General features: G+C 42.7%; 1 protein-coding gene across 1 annotated transcript; it reads right to left on the bottom strand.

The window, feature by feature from the left end:
* Positions 1–3,472: 3,472 nt before the first annotated feature.
* Positions 3,473–18,442, bottom strand: LOC139657180 (neuronal tyrosine-phosphorylated phosphoinositide-3-kinase adapter 1). The gene is made up of 7 exons (XM_071534939.1): positions 18,255–18,442; positions 10,613–10,980; positions 9,266–10,532; positions 8,529–8,974; positions 7,928–8,170; positions 4,515–4,621; positions 3,473–3,895 (listed from the first exon to the last, which is right to left on the bottom strand). Exons 1-7 carry the CDS (start codon positions 18,440–18,442, stop codon positions 3,473–3,475), a joined length of 3,042 nt encoding a protein of 1,013 aa, XP_071391040.1.
* Positions 18,443–19,990: the final 1,548 nt, after the last annotated feature.

Below are 19,990 nucleotides of genomic sequence, written 5' to 3'. Positions count from 1 at the left end.
TCTCTTCATTGGCTCCGAGGCCGTTATGTGCTCTCACCACACTGCCAGGCCCCTAACAAAACCCCACTATAATATTCCTATCATATTTCTGCATGGACCCAGTGTCTGTCAATAGTGAGTTTATAGTGACCTTACTATACTTAATGTTTTTATCTTCTATGGTATCATCTATAATCTGTTCCCATAGGGACATATATAGACATAATGTAATGATGTAATATACAGACTGTATGTTTGCCATGGGCGAGGTGTCAAACAAGGGTGACAGAAGCATTTTAGTCATGGATTTTTTTCCTTTTTAGTCACACTAATTGTATAGACTCATCATATACTGATATGGATCAGGCATATTAAAATATGTTTGTACACCAGGAAATGCAAACTGTAACATACACTTCAACTCTAACCTACCAAATAGTAACTTAACTTAAATAACAGGCTTTTTTAGAGATGCCCTGACTAAGTTTATCCCTGCATTATGTGGCAGTGTGTGGATACCCTAACATTTTGGATTTTAATCTGTTATTCAACTCCAACCAATGCTAGTGACATAGTGGGGGAAATTTTCTACTTTTGAGTCTCATAAATGCCATCCTGGAATTGTTAGCATCTCTCACTGAAAGCAGTTGGTACAGCTTGCAGCTAGTGGTATCCACTGATTTGGATGAGTGCTCCTTAACAATTCTCATTCAACTGGACCTGCAATACAGAGATTTTTTCCTAGAATTGTGACAAATATCTGGTGAAGGAAAGTAACAGACTAAAACTCAAAATATCAAGGTCTTCCTTTAAGGTCTGATGCATAACTTTCTGGGCGTTCAGTGTGTGTGTGTGTGTGTGTGTGGCCAGTTGACTGCATTATCACGTGCACAAAGCCACAAGAGCAGCAGTGGAGAGTGGAAGTAGTGCCCTCACTTGGATACTGAGGGGGTTGCAACACGTGTTGTACTGTATGTTGAAGTGCATCGGGTACATTGTGTCCCCATTCACCACAGTGAAACACTCTTTCAGCAATGTTGGTCGACATTTTGTGCCTCTATTGGGAAGCTGTGAAACAATATTAAGTAGAATACATGTAAAGATCCTGTTCGTTATGTAAAGTTCATTATATAAAATTTATTTAATGACAATATCAATGCAAATATAGCACTACAGTGATTTCCAAGGTACACCGTATCTTACCATATCAATATAGTATGGCACTCATATAATGGCCACTGTTTTAGTAGACACACAAAACCAACAGCTTCTGTAAACTATTTTGGAAATGATGCCTAAAGTTCAATATCAATCATTGAAAAAAACTCATAATAAGGTGATTACTTGGTATTTGAAATTGAATTGGGCACAATAGTCAATATCATTTGAACATTTTCAGTGTAAAGAATCTCTGCATGCATTGCACTCGCCCATTTCCCTCAACCTGGTCCTGGCCTCTGTGTTTGAAATGGACTTCATAAGGTTGACAACCTGCACCCTCAAACACGAACAGGTGGAATAAAAAAAAGGCAAAGCAGTGACTTTGTTACATTAACCCAAACATTTAGATACTTTTTTTCTTTTTCACTGGGTGTAACTGTACAATTTGGTGCTAACTATCAAAACAACAACAACCAAGAGACATTCAAGTGCCTTAATACTATTACAGAGGGGTTCACTCTTTAAGGTACAAACTTCATTTCACGTGGCTTTCAGAAATAAAACAAATATGTAACAATAACCACTATATTAATAATGTTACTCATGGTAACACCATGTAGTTGAATGAACAACACCAGTAGTTCAAGATAGCAGCAAAGTATTCAAAATGTCAAGACAATGAGCTGTTGAAATCTGTACACAAATAAAAATGAATGTAGAAAAAGGCATAAATAAAACAATAATACTGGTTAAAGGGAGTCTTGCATAAATTTGAGTAGACAACTGTCGGACTGTGCCTTTGTTTAGAGGGCTTACTGTTTATTAGTAGAACTATAAGTAATGCATGGACTGGCTGCAGCAGATAAAGTACTTAATTCTTTTAGAAAAAACAAGTGAACAAAGTTATGTTTATACAGTATATGCTACATAATATGTATTGATTACAAGTATGAAAATGGAAATATTTGCTACATTTTCAATACAGTTGTACATATCTATTTACAGTACAATAGGGTTTTATTTCTCCTAAGCGTATACCATGTTTTGTGCAGATTGTTCCAGCATTCTGTTTGAGGTGATCAATATTCACAGTCCTATCAGTTGCACCATATTCTACAGTCTGTGTTGATGGGTGTCAGTGCTTGTTTTTTGTGGGGTGGAACAATCACTTATGTGCAACTGTGAATAAGCATGAATAATGCAAGTTTTATACAATTGATCTGTATCTATATTTGGCTGGACTGCACAGTATGTGCCATCTGTCATACAACATTTTCTAATGATGCCCCAAGCAACATATTCATCTTTTTATACAACCACATGATATCATTATCAAGATCTGCAGTATGTAAAAGTCTGACATGATCATCTCTACACATATTTTTACAATACTGTATGTCTATTGTGACATGCAGAGAATGACACAGTAAATATGACTTATTCAAGTCTTAGATATGTTAGGCTAGTTGACACAAGTTTTAATTATGTTGCTCCGACATCGGGAGCATATTGCTATAAAATTGCAGAAACGTTGAGAAAGTAAATATATTTACATTACAAATATGCAAACAGTTAGGTAGCTTTTACTCCTCAGTGATGATTATTTGCATCCACAATGACAATCTATTGATACCAAGACATCTCATATGCATTCACAAATCCAAGAAACACTTCAATATCTTTTCAATGAGTTTAGCCTTTTCTGATCCATAGTTGTGAGTAGTTTCTAAGTGTGTTGGGCAGCTGTTCAGTGTGCCATTTACTGGTGTGTGCCTTCTGCAACTTTCCCTCCATGTGTTACAGTGGGAACATAATTCCTTTATGCCTGGAGCAGTCAGGTGGAAATTTGGCAACATTAATCTCAAAATACATCACACCCACTGTTGTTTAACTGGTGTCTTCATTTTGTGGCAATAAATACTGAAATCATTGGCAATTAGAACACATCAAGAAGGACATACAGAGCAAATACAAATCAACTGGGTAGAAATTAATTTAGTCTGATTGTAACGCTTATTTTTCTTCACTCCTTTTATCAATGATTCTTTTAGTTTTTTGCCTAAACAAGTTCAATGTCTCCGATAACTTTTATTACTGTCCTTAGGTCAGCTCAAGTTTATCATACCATAAGAGTGCAAGCAAATCTCTTCTTTTTCACCCACATCCTCTCCTTCTTCTGTGGTAGTTATGTTGTCTCATCTTCTTAAAAGAATTCTCCATCTATTTTACCCATTTTTACTCTCTCCTCTTGTTAATTGTTCCACCATCTTCCTCTACTAATCAGTGTGTTTTTCCCCTTTGCGTGCTATACTACCTGGCCTGCCTGCCCCGCTCAGATAGCTGTGTCCCATACCACGGCCTGTGGCCTCTGGCAAGGTGGCGTGCCAGTCTTACGAGGCTCAGGTGTCCGTCTCCAGCTAGGGAGGATGGGCATGCTGTCCTGCTTGCACAGGCTTTTGTCAGGGCGCCTGTGGGCCTTGATCTCTTTGCACAGGCAGCGTTTACGCTCGATGACTTCTAGCAGCTTGCCGTCTCTCTGGGTCTGTGCTGTGGACTGGGTGGTGCCCCCGCCGATAGGAGGCTGTCCCTGTGCCAGCTGGGCGAGGTGCTGGAACTGCAGCTGGAGGTGGTGCTGTTGCTGAAGCTGCTGGAGCTGCTGCTTTAACTGCAGCTGCTGCTGGTGGAGCTGGAGCTGCTGCTGCTGCCGAGACACGCTGGGACTGCAGGGCGCTCGAGGCTGGGGCAGGCCGTGCAGCTGAACACATCGGAAAAAGGCAGCAGTGAAAATACGTAGTGTTTTATGTAAATGTTGTATTTAAAATTCTAAATACCCTGCATGATCACTGCATTGCTGTCAGCACTGAGGACCAAGCCCAACCCGACCCACCCAGCAGAGCCGGCATAACAATGTAATTCCTAACGACAGCCACCAGGATGCAGCGCTGCACCATCTTCTGCAATTTGAGGGAGGGTCAACCAAGCACACGCAGACGGTCTCTGCAGCACACTCGAACTGCGTCAGCATTTGTTATGCAGCCAAGGATCTGGGTAAAATGTGCTGCTATTGGACTGCAGCTCACCACTCCAAAACACTGTACAGCATCTTCTCTCCTCTACTCTTCACTCACAGCTACAGTTCGCATATCTGCCTACGTCACGCATCTTTCCTGCTCTTATTCTTTTAAGGCCGGCCACAACCTTATTCTGCTCGGTGGGCATCTACCAGCTATAAATAGATCTGCGGGAGCACTGTCTCCAGCAGGAAAGGAAATATTAATAATGGGAACAATACTAATGCCTGCTCCCAGTTCTACCATGAATGATCTTAATAGATCTCTATAATGATAAGCTTGGGTATTATACAGTATATTCACCTGATTCAGGGCTTCCCGTGCTGGTAGACTGCTCTGTCTCTGGACATCTCCACCACCCACCTGCCTCACTCCAGAGGTAGAGGAGGAGCGGCCCAGCCGCCCCACTTCTGTGATACAAAGAAACAAGCATTATGCTGTATGCCTGCTTATGGGAACCTGGGGATATAGCTGTACAGTTATGCAGCATCTGACTACGCTTATTAGAGTTATATAGAGCCTTCATATGTGTGCTGCCATTTGTGATATTTCAAGCCATAAAACAATTATCAAGTAACCATAGATTTATAAATTGCAATACGTAGGTGTGGGAGCTAAGTCACACATTTTATTAATGCAACTATACTTACCCAGAGAAGTAATGATTTGTTTCTGTATCAAGCTCTAGCTACACCTAGGAGGCACCTATGTTTTCACACCTGTTTGTCTGTCTGTCAGCAGAAGATCTTGAAAACATATGAACAGATTTCCATGAAATTTAGTGGACAGATAGGTCTTAGGCGAAGGAAAAACTGATTCGATTTTGGTGTTGATCTGGATCTGGAATTTCTGCTGTTAGATGATTATTGTTTTTCAGCCATAACCATGAAATAGATAGAGACTTGATTCCAAATCCTAAGAGTATGTTTGCAATCAATTTAATTAAAAACATAGGTGATAGGAATGATGCCTTTGAGTGTAACAGCAAGTTAATTGTTCAGTGTTGGCAGAGGTTCACACTCTCTTATAGTTTCCTGTAATATTAATAATATTACTACTTACCTGGAGAGGTTTACCTGTCATATAAATTACACTCACCTCTTATAACTAATTATATATCAAGCTATATCAAGTCAAGTCAGATTTATCTATATGGCATTTTTAACAAGCAGGTTTGTCACAAAGTGCATCACAAACACCAAGAAATGGGGCCAGAGCTTGTGCATACACTGTGTGTGTGCAGATATGTAGGCCTGTGCCTGTCCACTGGGTAACACAAGGGCAGTGAGAGACTGCAGAGAAGTACACAAAGAGAAAGGGATGTGGACAAAGAAGAAAGGTAGCTGGGTAGAAATAAGTTTCCCCACCATGAAAGATGATTATCTGAAGGAGACCCAACTAGAAACAGGCATTAGTCTGACACTGAAATAAAGTGGTGGAAAATATAATTTGCTTTCAACTCCTGCGATCCAGCTTCTATTCCCAACTCATGCAATGACATTTTCTACTGTGAGTGAAGTTTTAATTTTCAGGGATTATTTAACTTAATTTATTTAACCATGACCAAAACATTAACCAAATTATTTTAGTTGCCTAAACCAAACCCTAACCTTAGTTTAGGGTTTTTGCTCATTTTTGCTCATTTCACAAAACTCTAGGAGACTGTGTTGTTGTTTTTTTGTTGTTGTTTTTTTGTTGTTGGTGTGTCTGTATTTAGGTCTTGACTCTGGACTTAAATACAATATATCAGGACTATATATAAGGACTGAACTTATCTGAATCTCCTGAAGGGAGAACTACCTATCCTTTGGTTTATATTTTTAAGTGTCAGTTGCACAAATTGAGTTGTAAATACAATAGAAGTCTATAAACAACTTTTATAACTATGCATTTTATACCTATAAGGCTGAAAATGATAGCAACATTAGTAACAGCACTGTTGATCAGCTAAGTATACTGACTGGTTGGCAATTTGAATGCAACTATTGATGAAATATAAATACAGTGGAAGTCTATCAACTGGCCACTATGCACTTTAGAGTTCCTAGAGTGAAAGGGCAGAGGAAATGTGCCTACACGTAGAGAAACAATTGGATTTCTGAAGCAAAGCACCTCATGAAGCAAAAAGAGCAGCATCAAGAGCACAGAGGCAACTACAGGGAGCTAACCAAGGTCTGATGCCAAAAGGAATACTGTGGTGAAGGATTTTATATCCGAAGAGCATACAGATATAGCCCAGCTGTTTATGGAACACTTCTCATATTGAATATGCTTCAAGGAAGTATGGCCTGGATTCTCAAGGTAAGAGGTGTCTGTCTGTGGAGAAAGGCCTTGAATGCAGATGCAGAGATTGACAAGGAGATGCAGAGCTTCAAGCCTGACATAAGATATAGCAGCACTTCTCTGGAAGATCTACTGAGGGCAGAGCTGGTAGTCATCTGTGATAGGCAGAGGTATAACTGTGTGGGGGAGACCTCCAGCTTGCAGAGGGGTGAAGACTGTGAAGACGAACAGTACTATATTTGCGCTCAAATCTATGCTTTATGGTGGAGTCCTTACAGTAGAAGTAATGGTCACCAGGGCAGATAATCCAAAATAATTCAAGCCTGTTTCCATCCTGCCAAGGATATTCTGGTGGCAGAACTTATTCCTTGTGAAATCCATCGAAACACTTTCTGCCCAACCTTGCCAGACGTTTTGGATCCCTGGAGAAAATGTGGCATTAAGGAAAGTCCTGTCCAATAAGTCATCTGCTGGCATTTTCATGGTGTTGCTGGGCAACAACAGGTGGCTTATCTGCATCAGCACAGAGTTGTTGACAACATTGGTCTGTTCAATGTCAGACATGGAGCATTTTCATATGGTGCCATCTTTACCTGCTTGGCCATCTGCAATCCACATTGTGGTAGCAATGTCAACAGACATATAGTCCTTCATCCATATTCTTCATTGATTCACAGCAAGAAGAGGTGTGAGTGTTGCACACTGCTGTGGATTTGGACACAAGTCCCACATCTAAATCAGTGTGCATGAGATAAACCAACCACTTCGTCTTCTTCATAAGACTGATCTCAAACTGGGGTCATGGGAAACAGAAATGTGTTTCGAGGTCATGATACCAAGGTACCATGAAGAGAAGAGAAGAGAAGAGAAGAGAAGAGAAGAGAAGAGAAGAGAAGAGAAGAGAAGAGAAGAGAAGAGAAGAGAAGAGAAGAGAAGAGAAGAGAGAGAATATTGTATATAATTGAAAATACTTTTTGGTATCTTGGATCCTTGCTTTTTTTAATTTAATAATTGTTTCTAAAAGTAAGAGCAAATTCTTGTGTGATTGTTTATGTGTGCAACAGTAACTTCACATTTGTGGTTTTTCTTTAGTAGAGCCTTACCGTATTCTTACTGATTCTTACTGAATCAGTATTATTTGTTAGTTTGATTCTCCACTCCTGTAAAAGAAAATTAATACTTGCCTGTGGATGTGTATCTCTTTCTAGATCCTGGAAATAAAAAGTTGCATTCCATCTCAAAGGAAGACAAACAAGTAAGCTGTCCAAGTTCAAGAGCTAAACCACAATGGAGCCAGCAACACAATTCCCTTGTAAATCTGCTGATGTAGTTCCTTTCTAAATGGGATGCCTTAGGCTTTTTTTGTGTTGACAGAAATCGACGCGCCTTAGAAGCTATAACTAAAAGGTTGTGAGCAGGGAATGTTTTCCTACCTCCATTGCGACAGGCAGGGAAGGTTTGGCAGGGGAGAGGCAGCCCTACTCTGGGCAGGGCTCTGAATCCTGGGCTGCTCTCCATGCCAGCAAGGGACTCGCTGTGACCAAGGCCCCGGCCGCTGGCACTGCTGAAGTGGACCGGGATGCCCGAGTGGCCTCCTCGAGACCCCATTCCAAGCTCCTCCTTGTCCATCCTTAGTAGGGCATCAGCGCTGCCGTTCCACGCTCGCCCTTCATCCTCTGAGACAGGGAAAGGAACAGAATGAGGCTGAATATATGCAAGATGGTGACAAACATTTCAAGGAATATTTTACTCTTAAACGTATCTGCAGAATAGGGATGGGACGATATATCGAAAATAAATATATCGCAAAACAAAAAAGTGACAATACAATAGTTACATTGTATTCTGCTGTAGTAATCACAAATGAGACGGCTTGCCCTTGACAATTTCACAAGCTCTCCATTGAAATTACATTATTTGCACTTTGTAAACCCATTGTATCGTGAGATAAGCATATTGTCCCATCCTTATTATAGAAGCCTATTTTTCCAATACGGCATCTGCACTTTGCATTCAAAATCACCCCTGACTTACTCTCTGTCTCTCTGCTCCCATGGCTGAAGGACAATTTCCTCTGCATGGGCCAGTAAGACCCCTCGTCTGCAAAGGCTAAGCTGGCGCTGCTGTCCCAGGGCATGAAGCCAGCTTTCGCCTGGAGGGACCCAGAACCCCCGTTGCTCTTGGAGGCCCCCTCGCCTCCACCAGACAGTCCCGAGGCCTGTTGCAGAGAAGGTGTCTGAGAGCTTCCTCGCAGGCTGTCGTATGCCGGGGGCCTCCGGAAGCCCCCGGAGGGGTAGGTCCACAGCAGAGGGCTGTCCGAAGACGGAGGCTTGTACGCCGGCAGGCCGTGAGGAGTGTGAGAGCGCAGGTGGGGGCGAGAATGAGGACGCTGGGATGAAGATAGCGGCGTCGGGGTTGAGCTGGTGCTGCTTTGAGAGGTTTGGCTGCTATTGGTGAGAGCGTTGTCCCCGTGTGAGGAGTGTGACCCTCCTTCCCTATCCCGATCCCTGTCTCTGTCTCTGTCCCTGTCTCTGTCTCTGTCTCTGTCTCTGTCTCTGTCTCTGTCCCTGTCTCTGTCTCTGTCTCTTTCCCTTTCCCTATCCTTATCCCTATCTCTGTCCCTTTCTCTCTCTCTATCTCTGTCCTTGTCTTTTTCCCGGTCTCTATCTCTCTCTCTGTCCCTTTCTCTACCCCTATCCCTATCCCGATCCCTCTCCCTGTCCCTATCTCGGTCCCTGTCCCTATCCTTGTCCCTATCCCTGTCTCTGTCCCTGTCTCTGTCCCTGTCTCTGTCCCTGTCCCTGTCCCTGTCCCTGTCCCTGTCTCTGTCCCTGTCTCTGTCTCTGTCTCTGTCTCTGTCTCTGTCTCTATCCCTTTCTCCTTTATCTGATTTTAAGAGGAAGCTAACAGACTTGCCTTCCTTGCCTGAACCCTGGGTTTGGGTCTGGACAGTGGCCTGGCTGGAGCTCTGAGAGCTGCCCTTGGTTGGAGCGGGGGAGTCTCCTCTCTCTGGCTTGCGGTAGTGATGGTAGTGCGAGGGGCGATGGTGAGGGTGGTGGTGGTGATGGGAGAAAGGGGAGGTGGATTTGGACGAGGGCGGCAGCGGTGTGGAGTGGCTCCTGGCTCGTAGTCCAGGCGCAGGACCTAACTGGGCGTCTCTGCTGTGTTTGTCCTGCTGGGCCGAACTCCCCCCAGACGACTCCTTGGAGCCTGACAGGGGCACAGGGAGGTTAGAGGAGGGGATAGTTGAGGAGGAGGTGCTGACTTGAGTTGTCACGCTAGAGGTTTGAGTTCCCAGTTTGGCAGAAGCAGCTTTGTGTTGGACCCCAACCCCACTGGAGGCTGCTGCTGGCTGGGGGAAGGCGAGCAGTGGGGGCCGGTGCTGTAGAAGGTTGGGAAAGGGGGCTGGGATCTTGGTGTTGGTCTCTGCCTCGGATTTATTCCCCTGCAGCAGGTAGGGAGTAGGAGCTCGAGGGGTGTGTGGACTGGAGGACAGGACCTGGGGAACGGGGGTGGAGGACGTGGAGGAGGGCAGAGGAGAGGAATGAGAGATGGATACTGTAGCTTTGGGTTTGGAGCAGGAAGGAGAGGAGGAGGAGGGGCGTGGCAGAGGCGAGGAACTGCTGGAGGAGGGGGTGGAATGGAAGTGTTTTGAGGTTTTCAGTTTCTCGTGCTTGAGAGGGGGGCGTCTTTGGGACTCTCTGTCCTCTTGCATTGGGTATTTCATCTCCTCATAGATGGCCTCGCTCTGGTCCGAGTCAGAGTCAGGCGTGGTGGCCACCGGGGTGACAGGGTGGGGGGTGGCAGTCTGGCTGTCTCTGGTGAACACTTGTCCCACCATCTCTATATAGACCGGCTCGTCCTCCCCGTCCCCTCTCTGAGGCTGAGTCTCCGCTGCCTGGAAAGGCAAGGATGTGGCAGAGGGAGGCACACGTGGAGGCGGGGGGTCGAAAGAAAGCTGAGTGCTGGGGCTTCTCTTGGGCTTCAACGGAGGCACCTTCTTCCCTCCGATCTCTCCCGAGTCAGACTTCTTCATGGCTGTGGAAGAAAAAAAAAAGCAAGTCAAGGACAGAGATACTTTACACTGTAAAATATGCACCTGAAAAGACATTTCTTACAGTTCTTCTTCTCTGAGTGTTTGGCCTGTGAATGAGGCGGTGGGGGAGGGGGCGGAGCCTCAGGAGGCCCTCTGGTGTCGCTGGAGGTGGAGCTGAGCCGAGTGCTGGGGTGGCGTTTGGGTTTGGCCGGGGGGCAGCGACCGCCGTGCTGGGACTGGGTGTCGGAGTAATCCCCGTTCTCCAGACTCGTGTCCCCGGCACCGACAGCGTGGCAGGACTGCGAACGCGGCGCCATGGCCGAGGCACAGGAGTGAGGGGACAGGTCCTGGGAGGCCGGCATGGTCATGAAACCCATCCGGAAGTGTCGGCGGAAGGAGGCCAAGTCGCGGGCTTTGCCGACAGTAGCTGAGGGGTCGTTCTGGTTGGAGCTGCAGTGGGGGTTGGGGTTGGAAGGTTTGGGTGGGAGAAAAACATTTAGCAATCATAGTTAAGTGAAGAACCGTCATTTACTATCCCTTTATGTTGACTTCACTCCTTCCTCGCTCTCTCTTTCTTCTTCAAACATTACCTTTACATAGTTTATATTTAATCTAATCTATAATCCCCTTCTTACCCTCACAGGGAAGGCAGTTTGCTGTTGGAGTCAGTGCTGAGAGATTGACAAGGCAGTGGTGCAGCAGCTGCCCTGGAGGCCCCTCCATCCTCAGCATTCACATATCTTTCCATCTCTATTCCTCCACATCTGCTCCCCTCTCAAACACATTCAATTAGGAAATTACTTCCCCCACCACCACGCACCCCCCCTCCCTCTAAAACCAAAGTACTCTCAGTGTGCGCTGTGTTGCTGGAATTCCCTGATTCCTTATATCCGCATCCCACATCTGTACATCTCTGCTCTCATGATCGCCAGAAGTATTTAATCTGTTACTATGGGAACTGTTTTGATGTTCATGTATTTGATGGCTTGTCTTTGAACGCATGAAATCATGATTGATATGAGCTCTCGCAATATGCAAATAAAACTGGAAACTGGAAAAATCTGAGAAATGATTGCAGTGCTTAACTAAAATGGGAATGAATTTTAAAAATATGATTAGGAATTTCATTATTTCTTTGAGCTAATTATGACATAATCTACATCAACTGAAATATTTCCAGTAATTAAAAAAACAAAAACGCAAAATCCAAATCCAGCAGCTTTCAACTGTCTATTAGCATAGATAAAAGCTTGCTTTATTTTTTCCAGTGTATCACTGCAGAGTAACATGAAAAGGCGGATGTAAATCTGAATGTGTGCGCAGTGGTTAGAGTTTCTGCCCTGATACTGTGAGTTTTGGGGTTTGATCCCCAGCCGAGTTCACCAAAGGCTTACAGAATGGTACATGATAACCCTCTGCTAGCCTCTCAGCTTTAAAGAGATAGGTCCCACAATAGACCGGTGTCCTCTGCAGGGCGATGTTATGCTGCCTCACCCAGCAGCATCAGGAGATAAGCCCCTGGCCTTTAAGCCATCTTGGATCGAACAAGGCTCACCTACTTACCTCTTGTACAACCGATTTTTCATTAACAAGGCTACTGTGAAGTTACTATGCTTCAACAAAAGTGTCTGGAGAGAGGAAAAAAAAAACATTCACATCTGTACTGCAAATACCATCAAAAGAAGAAAAATGACTACAGAATTTACTGCAGCCACCCGGGAGGAAATCACGGGTGCTCCACTGAGCATAAACCATGGATCAGTGCCGTCTCACCAGTCTGATTTTTATTTCAGAAGGTATCTGCGGATCACATCTCGGCAAAGAGATAGGGAACAAATCTGGATATCGAGATCTATCTCTACATGTTTGGGGTTGGAAGATATTGTTTTTCTGAGCTTGCAATCAAATACCTCAAATATGTGTTTTTTGCGTGCAAGTAATTCATAATGTTCAACTTAAAGTATATGGATGCCAGTATATGACTATCTGCAGGTCATGCAGTTCTGTCCTTTAGATCTGCTTCTATCCTCGTGAGGCAGCGAAGCACAGATCAAGACAATTGGAGCTTACAATTTCTATTCAGCGTTGCAAGCAGCGGAGGCAGCAGTGAGGCCGCTCATCACAGAGAACACAGATGCAACTGTTTTCCTTCTCATCACATCACTGTATGCGAGGCAGTGCGTGCCTGAATAAGTCCGCGCATGTACGTGGCATGGGTACACAGTGTGTTTGCATCTGTATGTTTGTGTACTTGAATGCCTGTGGGGGAGTGTGTGACTTGTCATAATCGACATAGATACCACAAGGCCATATTTAGCCCAGAACAGAGGCTGCGTAGCTCCTTCCAGCAGCAGCTTTGCTCTGTTTTTATTTCCTTACTTCCTCTTTGCTAATGTTCCCTCCCACATCATGGATGGGAATTATGAGATGACCTTTTAACCCATCAGTCATACTGAACCAATTCCATTAATATAAAAATACAATATTTAAAGTCCAATAATAACATCATCATCATCATCATCATAATCATCAACAACAACAATAATAGTAACAATAATAATAATGTTATTAAATTGAAGTTACACTCCTGCCAGAAATATTTCCAGTTATTATCCATATGTAACTACTTCTGCTCCTGTCTTGCTTTGTGTTAAAGCCCTAATGCAGAATGTATTTGCCTGTTTTAATGTTAGGTTTCTCTCATTCGTTTCTTACAAAGTTTAACTTGAATAACTTGAATAAAAACTTTAAGTTCAACAACAAAAATAATAATAATAGTATTATATTACTACTACTACTACTATTACTACCATTACTACTACTACTACTAATAATAATAATAATGATAATAATAACAACAACAACAACAACAATAATTTAGGTATCTTTAAATCGTTTCTAAGTTTAACTTGAAAAAATTACCTAAAAAAAAAAGCTTTTTGCTGTACTTCTTGCTGTAATGAAACTTTTCTGTCTTTGTTCTCTGCTAAATCTCACGGCTGCCTACCAGTGAAGCTCTGCTATTCATCTGGAATATTTGGAAATAAACTGAGAGAAATGTGCATCGCTGAGTGGAGTGTGTCCCTGTCAATCAAAGCTGTATGAGGCCATCCGCTGCTCCCCCGTAGCCCTTTCAACAACACCTTTGATAGCTTATCTTTGGAAAGACTCTTGAATATCAACTCCTCCTTAGAGTATGAGATATTCCCAAATGCTTTTAAGACTGTGATGATAAAGCTTTTGCTGAAGAAATCCGGTCTAGATAATTCTGCCCCTAGCAGTTACTGTCCTATTTCTAATTTACCTTTTTTGGGGCAAAGTTTAAGAGAAGGTTATGTTTAAACAGCTGAATGAATATCTCTGTAAAAATATTATCCTAGCAAAAATCCAATCTGGTTTTAGGGCAAATCATAGTACTATGATGGCTCTTGTTAATGTTTCAGATGGCTTATGGTTAAGTGCTGATGTTGGGTATCGGTCCTCATTCTCTTGGACCTTAGTGTCATATTTGACACAATACAGCATTATAATTGATCGCATTAAGTTATGGGTTGGTATAGTTTTAAGCTGATTTTATTCTTAGATCACTGGAAGAAAACAACATGTTTTTGAAACAGCTGATACTGATTTGGCTCAAGGCAGCATGTAGTAGTATATAATATAGGAGCTTTGTCTGTCTATGGTTCCACTAATATATAATAATAACTGGCCAGCATGATGTGAGCTTTCACTTAACTTAGCTGGTGACACACAGCTGTAGGTGTCTATAAAGCTAGATGACCAAAATACTTTCCACTTCTGACTGTGAGTCATGCGACCATTAATAACAAGCCGGGTAATAACTTCTTGAAGCTTAAAAGACAACAAGGCAGTGATTGTCTTATTCTGCCCCAATTCTGCATTCATTTTTTTTATGATATGATTTGATACAAGTCAACTTGATTCAGTGCCATTAAGAGCAATGCAGAGTTTACTTGCTATGTTGTCCTTATTTGGTTGGGACTCATATTGTTACAACCAAAAAAACAAATCAACTTTAATCAACATTATCCATCTAACCAATTTAACATTATCCAAATACTTAAAATTTCTGACCAGTTGCACATTTTACTCTGACACATAATGTACCGTAGCTTGATATTTCTCTGGAGCCTGACAATATAAATTAACTTCTCATTGCCTCCCATATTTTACATTCTTTCAGTGATGGGAAACTTTGACTCACTGCTAGAAATAGTAAAGTCTTCCAGCCCCCTTCCAAAAAAGAAACAAAGGATTGGGCTAAATAGTATGTATAATGTTAAAGCATCCAAATAGAAACACTGTGGAAGTGACATGTTTCTGTAAATTAAACAGATTGTGACAGATTGCATTGACAGAAAATGCAATGGCAGGACAATTTTTTTTTTTTTGTTTGTGGATGACATCGCAATTTGGTTGCAGTTTGGTTTGCTGTAAAACATAAACTCCAGTGTATCAGTCACTAAGTGCATGTGCAGTAAGTACAAAAGAGCATAATGAATAATTATCACCTGCAACCAAAGTCTACAGAAAACTTCCAAATCATTACTTAGAGCCGTCAAGTCATTCAACAAATATTCCCCCATCAGGCAAACACAACATGAACTCCAGTCACATTCAGACAGTATCGTAGTAGCAGAGTGTGACATGGAGGGAGGAAGAAAGAAAAACTGATAGAGAAATCAATATTCACTATTCTGACTGTTGAATCAGATTTCCCTGGCCCACAAACAGCTGATATGATTTGTTTACGATCCCCCCAGCTCTTACCCAGTCCTGCGTCTGCGGTACAGCCGTATCTTGCACCGCTGGACTGGATAATCGTTACACCCCTAGCATCATGATTTTAGGCCCCGAGAGGCACAGAAACACCATGTCTATCAAGTCTCTTGATCTAGATGGCTGGAGTGCTGTCCCAAGTGGCAATTTAAAGTCCTGAGGATGGAGCTGCATTCTTACCTGCCTCCCAGCATCGTAAACATTCCCAAACCTGCATTTTTTTCTCCATTTTAGAAATACAGCAAAGCTCAGAGACACTCTTTGCTGAAATGTTGATACATGACTATATCAAGACTTGATTACTGTAAAGCACAACTCTCTGGTGCCTCCATCAAAAACCTACAACTGGTTCAGAAAGCAGCCGCCAGGCCCCCGATGAGAACAATGAAATTTTACCACATCGCTTCGATCCTGTTATCTCTACGCCGACTTCCAGTTAAAAATTGAGCAGACCACAAGTTATTCTCCTCACCTATTAATCACAGCACCTGCATACATAGTGGAAGTGACATGCTACACCCATACCAGCCCATTCATACTGGTCTATTATTCAGTGCGAGATTCAATAAAACCTCAGTTGGCACCGGGGCTTTCTCCCACCGATCCCACTGATGGGAATAGTCTGTCTGCCCATATTAGCACATGAGAACAGTCTCTATTCTCTATTCAGTCTCTATTCTGTATCTACAAAACCATCTCCACTATATAAACAGCTATATATAAATACACTATATAAATATACTAATTTTCTATTCCCTCCCAAACTCACTCAAACTCCCAGTGGTTCTTGGGGAGGAGGAGAAAACAATGATATTTGCTACCAGATATATTTCATTGTGTTATAATCTGAGGGATAATAATTAGTGAAATAGTCTAGCATATGCATAGCATATGGATATTGACCATAGCATTGAATAGAATCATATTTATCATATGAACAATTTTCAAAATAGAGTTTTTATAATTAGGAATTCCTATATTTTTTATGAATTTAATTTAATATGAATTTATTTCCTATATTGTACCTTGTTTTGTCCTGTAACATGCTCTGTAATATGCTTTGGCAACACTCAAAACTACTCAATACTACTCAATAAAGCTTTTCTGAATCTGAATCTGAATCTAAATGTAGTTTCTCTCCCTTCCTATAAGACTTCCAGGGAGCCCCCCTTGAGTCCCCAAACTCCCTGCGTCCTTCATGTTCTCCTCCCGTCTGCTTTCCATCCCTTCCCAGTTTCATCGGTGACCCTTTCCCCCGTCCGTCATCATCACTGGTCCCTGTCCCTGTTCCTCACCTCCGCCTGGCTCTACTTCCCACCGCTCATCGCGTCCCGCTGTCCCACTCACTGCCCTACACCTCCGCCGGCTGACGCTGTCATGACGTTGATCTGCATTGCCAAACACAAGTGCCTCCACTTACCGCGCTGAGTCAGTCGGCACCGGACCGCTCTTATGTACGAGCTTCATTGTTGTTTTTGATATTCTCCCGGTACAAACAGCCCAGTACATAGCATGGAATTTGGTCAATTATAGGTGACTCACGACTGGACAGTACATCTCTCCTCCGTCTCCAACAAATACACAAGCTCTCTCTCTCACTCGCAGGCATGCAGGCACACTTTCCACCACTACACTGTTGTTATTCTCTGTGTTAAGATGTTCCTGTGTTGTTGTTGTAGCCTGTTTTGTTCAGTTTTCTAGTGTGCTTGTATTGTCTCTCTTTGTTTATTCTATCACAGCTTTATGACTATTGTATTGAGAGTTTTTTTTTGTTTATTCTATTACGATTTTATGTTTTTTTTTATTCATTTAACCTCATTGTTTGCTTTAGTCACGGTTCTCGATGTCTGTGTAAAGTGTACTGCAACACTAATGTGTAAAATGCACTTTACATAAATTTGATTTTATTTGACTGTGCTGGATTGTTTACACTGGCTTCCCATGTTGGCTAGAATCTGACTTGAATTTTTTTGTACAAATCTCATTATTGATTTGCATCTATACACATTGAGTCTGTACTTTGATTTTATTATGATTACTTTTCACTTCTGCTGGGAGACTGCCAAGGGGAGAGAGCTGGGCCTGATACATTAGCAGCTAACTGTGTTGTAATTGTGGTGAAATTGGACAACTGAACACACTGCACTCAGTTTAAAAACGACTCTTTTCCATCCTACTGCGACGTTACTGGCAGGTCTAGCTTCAAGGGCTGCGTTACCTATAGTCATTAAATATTCCATTACAACACACATGACTCATACTGCAGGTAAAGTTTCATTATTCACTCCTCCTCCTCAGTTGGGAAACTATAGAGAATATCAAGGGAGTGTGAAATATGCTTTCAGGGAACTTATTCAACTTCTCAGCCTCGATCAATACAATAACAATCAAACTTTCATTTTCACATTCCCCTCTTATCATAGGACAATTGGGCAAAACAAAACAAAAGTTATAAGGTTGCATGAACTACATACAGCTCCCTATAGCGTAGAAAGATTGTATTCATGTGATGAATTGCTTTGTGTTAGGAGTTACCTGGTTTCATTACAGCTCAGAGATTGTACTCTCTGATAGAAGTATGGCATGTAGAGACAAACTAATTGGTTACAGTATATACTGAGATAAATGAGGTAACCAGCTCTATATTCGGGTTTGGTTCCCTTCTGGCCTCCCTGATATTCTGTAAACTTACCCAACAATGAAGTTTTGGCTACAAATACAACATTATAGTAGCTGATGTTATCTACAGCATATGTTACATTATTGTTAACATCATTATGGAGTGCTGCTATACAAATCTGACCAAGGCTTTTCAGTCCAGGAGCATCTCACTTCATGATCTGTGCCTGGACTTACGCTATAGGAATCAAACTAAGAGCTTTATTTCTCCACTGAAGTGAAGCCTAATGCGCTGATCCCCTCACCTCTTTTTCCCGCCCTCTTGGTCCCTCTGCCTCCAGTCCAGACGACTCTTACGATATAGCAGGTTCATGTCGCTGTGGGGTCGCTCTTCCTCGCAGCCTATCACAGCGCAGTGTAGCCGCTTGCCTCGCCTCTCTATGTCACGCAGGAAATGCTCGACTGCCACATCCTGGGCGGAGCCAGAGCTCATGGTATAGAAGACGGCCCGGGAGAAGGGGACGTCTGTCACGGCCGGCCTCCTCCAACTCACCTGAACAAGAAGAGGACAGGGGGCAATGTGAGCGTTTATAAATCATTAAAAACATGTTTAGCTTCTGAGCTTACCTATACCTCCTACTTTCAGCGGACAAGATTGAGAGAGATCCTTTGGGATGTGGCAATACACTATGAAATCCAAATAATGATATCCCAATTATTGGCATAACATTGGGGGAATCATAGCTTATCAGGGTCATTGTGTCACAGCAGACGGCCCTGCCCATTACTCCTACTGGCAGCCTGCAGAGCGGAGACACAGTGATGCATAATGATGGAGGTTGCAGTTTTGTTTATCCCAACCTCCAGTGTATCACATGAAAACTATTTATATTTTCATTATCCACTTATGAATATTTGAGTAAGCATGGTAACTCAGCTGCAGAGCGGCTCTGGCTGCAGGCCTCGGGATGGCCTAGCTAAGCCTGTCTGCTAGCCAGACAGTAATGTGGTTTGTCATATGTAGCGCATGCACGGCTTCCTACACACGCTCACCCCACGAGAAGTCAGGCTTGTTGTGGGGCAGATATCTGAGGGCCCAACAGTGTTTTCACATTGGAGAACGTGAGCGTGCAATCCAATTGGCTAAGAAAAGCGCAGCTGTCAGCTGATGCATGTTTCCAGTATTTTTCCATCATAAATGTTCAAATGGAAAGAGACAGTTTGGAGGGATTTTGGTACTGGGCACTGGGGCATTTAGCATGCTTCTGGCATGTGGAACTGTTGTGTTGGTTTGGTTTGAGTTGAATGGCATTGCCAAAACTGGATCAAACACTTTAAATGAGATGTGTTCTCTCTGGGGCATCCTGGCTGCTGCGTGAGCGAAGCTTCATACCTTGTGTTTGCAGCATTGTTGGTTAAAACATGTCTCACAGTCATTTTTCCTTTCCACTCTCCACTGTGTGTTATATCTCATAAAGTAGAAAACAAATAAAACCTTCGAAATAAAATAATAAAAGACAACAAATTTTGTTTTGCGGGTTTTGCGATCACATTGCCAAAAAACATACTGCTTTCAGAAAATGTTATAATGGGACTGCATATGAGTCCAAGTTAATGAGTGTTGAAAAATGCTTACATATTACATGAGCATGGTATCCATGACACAATTCCACTTGACTTAAAATGCAAACTGCAGCACGAACATGGCATAAAAAAAATGCACATTACATTTACATTTCCCATAAGTGCAGTGGTACTCCTAAATCCGTACATATTTAAGTGCTTAACTCTTAAAACATATTTACCAACAACTGTGCCTTTGTACTGTAAAAACAGAACAATATCTTACCTATGTCTCTCTATAAGGACAAAAAAACACCTAAATTCTAAACCTTGAAGTGTGAGCATCAGACTCAGTGAACTGGGCCAGGCTGCATGTTGAGGTGTGTGGCTGTGTGTGATTCTGACATGGCCCAGTGTGTCACCCAGTGTGTCAGAGTGGCTACTGCTATTCCTGTATCCCACGGCCCTGACCACAACC

This window comes from Centroberyx affinis, unplaced genomic scaffold (assembly GCF_046629955.1).
Source record: "Centroberyx affinis isolate AG114_WGS23_722 - 3 ecotype Tasmania unplaced genomic scaffold, CSIRO-AGI_Caff_v1 ptg002635l_1, whole genome shotgun sequence".
NCBI classification, from domain to species: domain Eukaryota; kingdom Metazoa; phylum Chordata; class Actinopteri; order Beryciformes; family Berycidae; genus Centroberyx; species Centroberyx affinis.
This window is presented reverse-complemented; position numbering and strand designations above follow the sequence as displayed.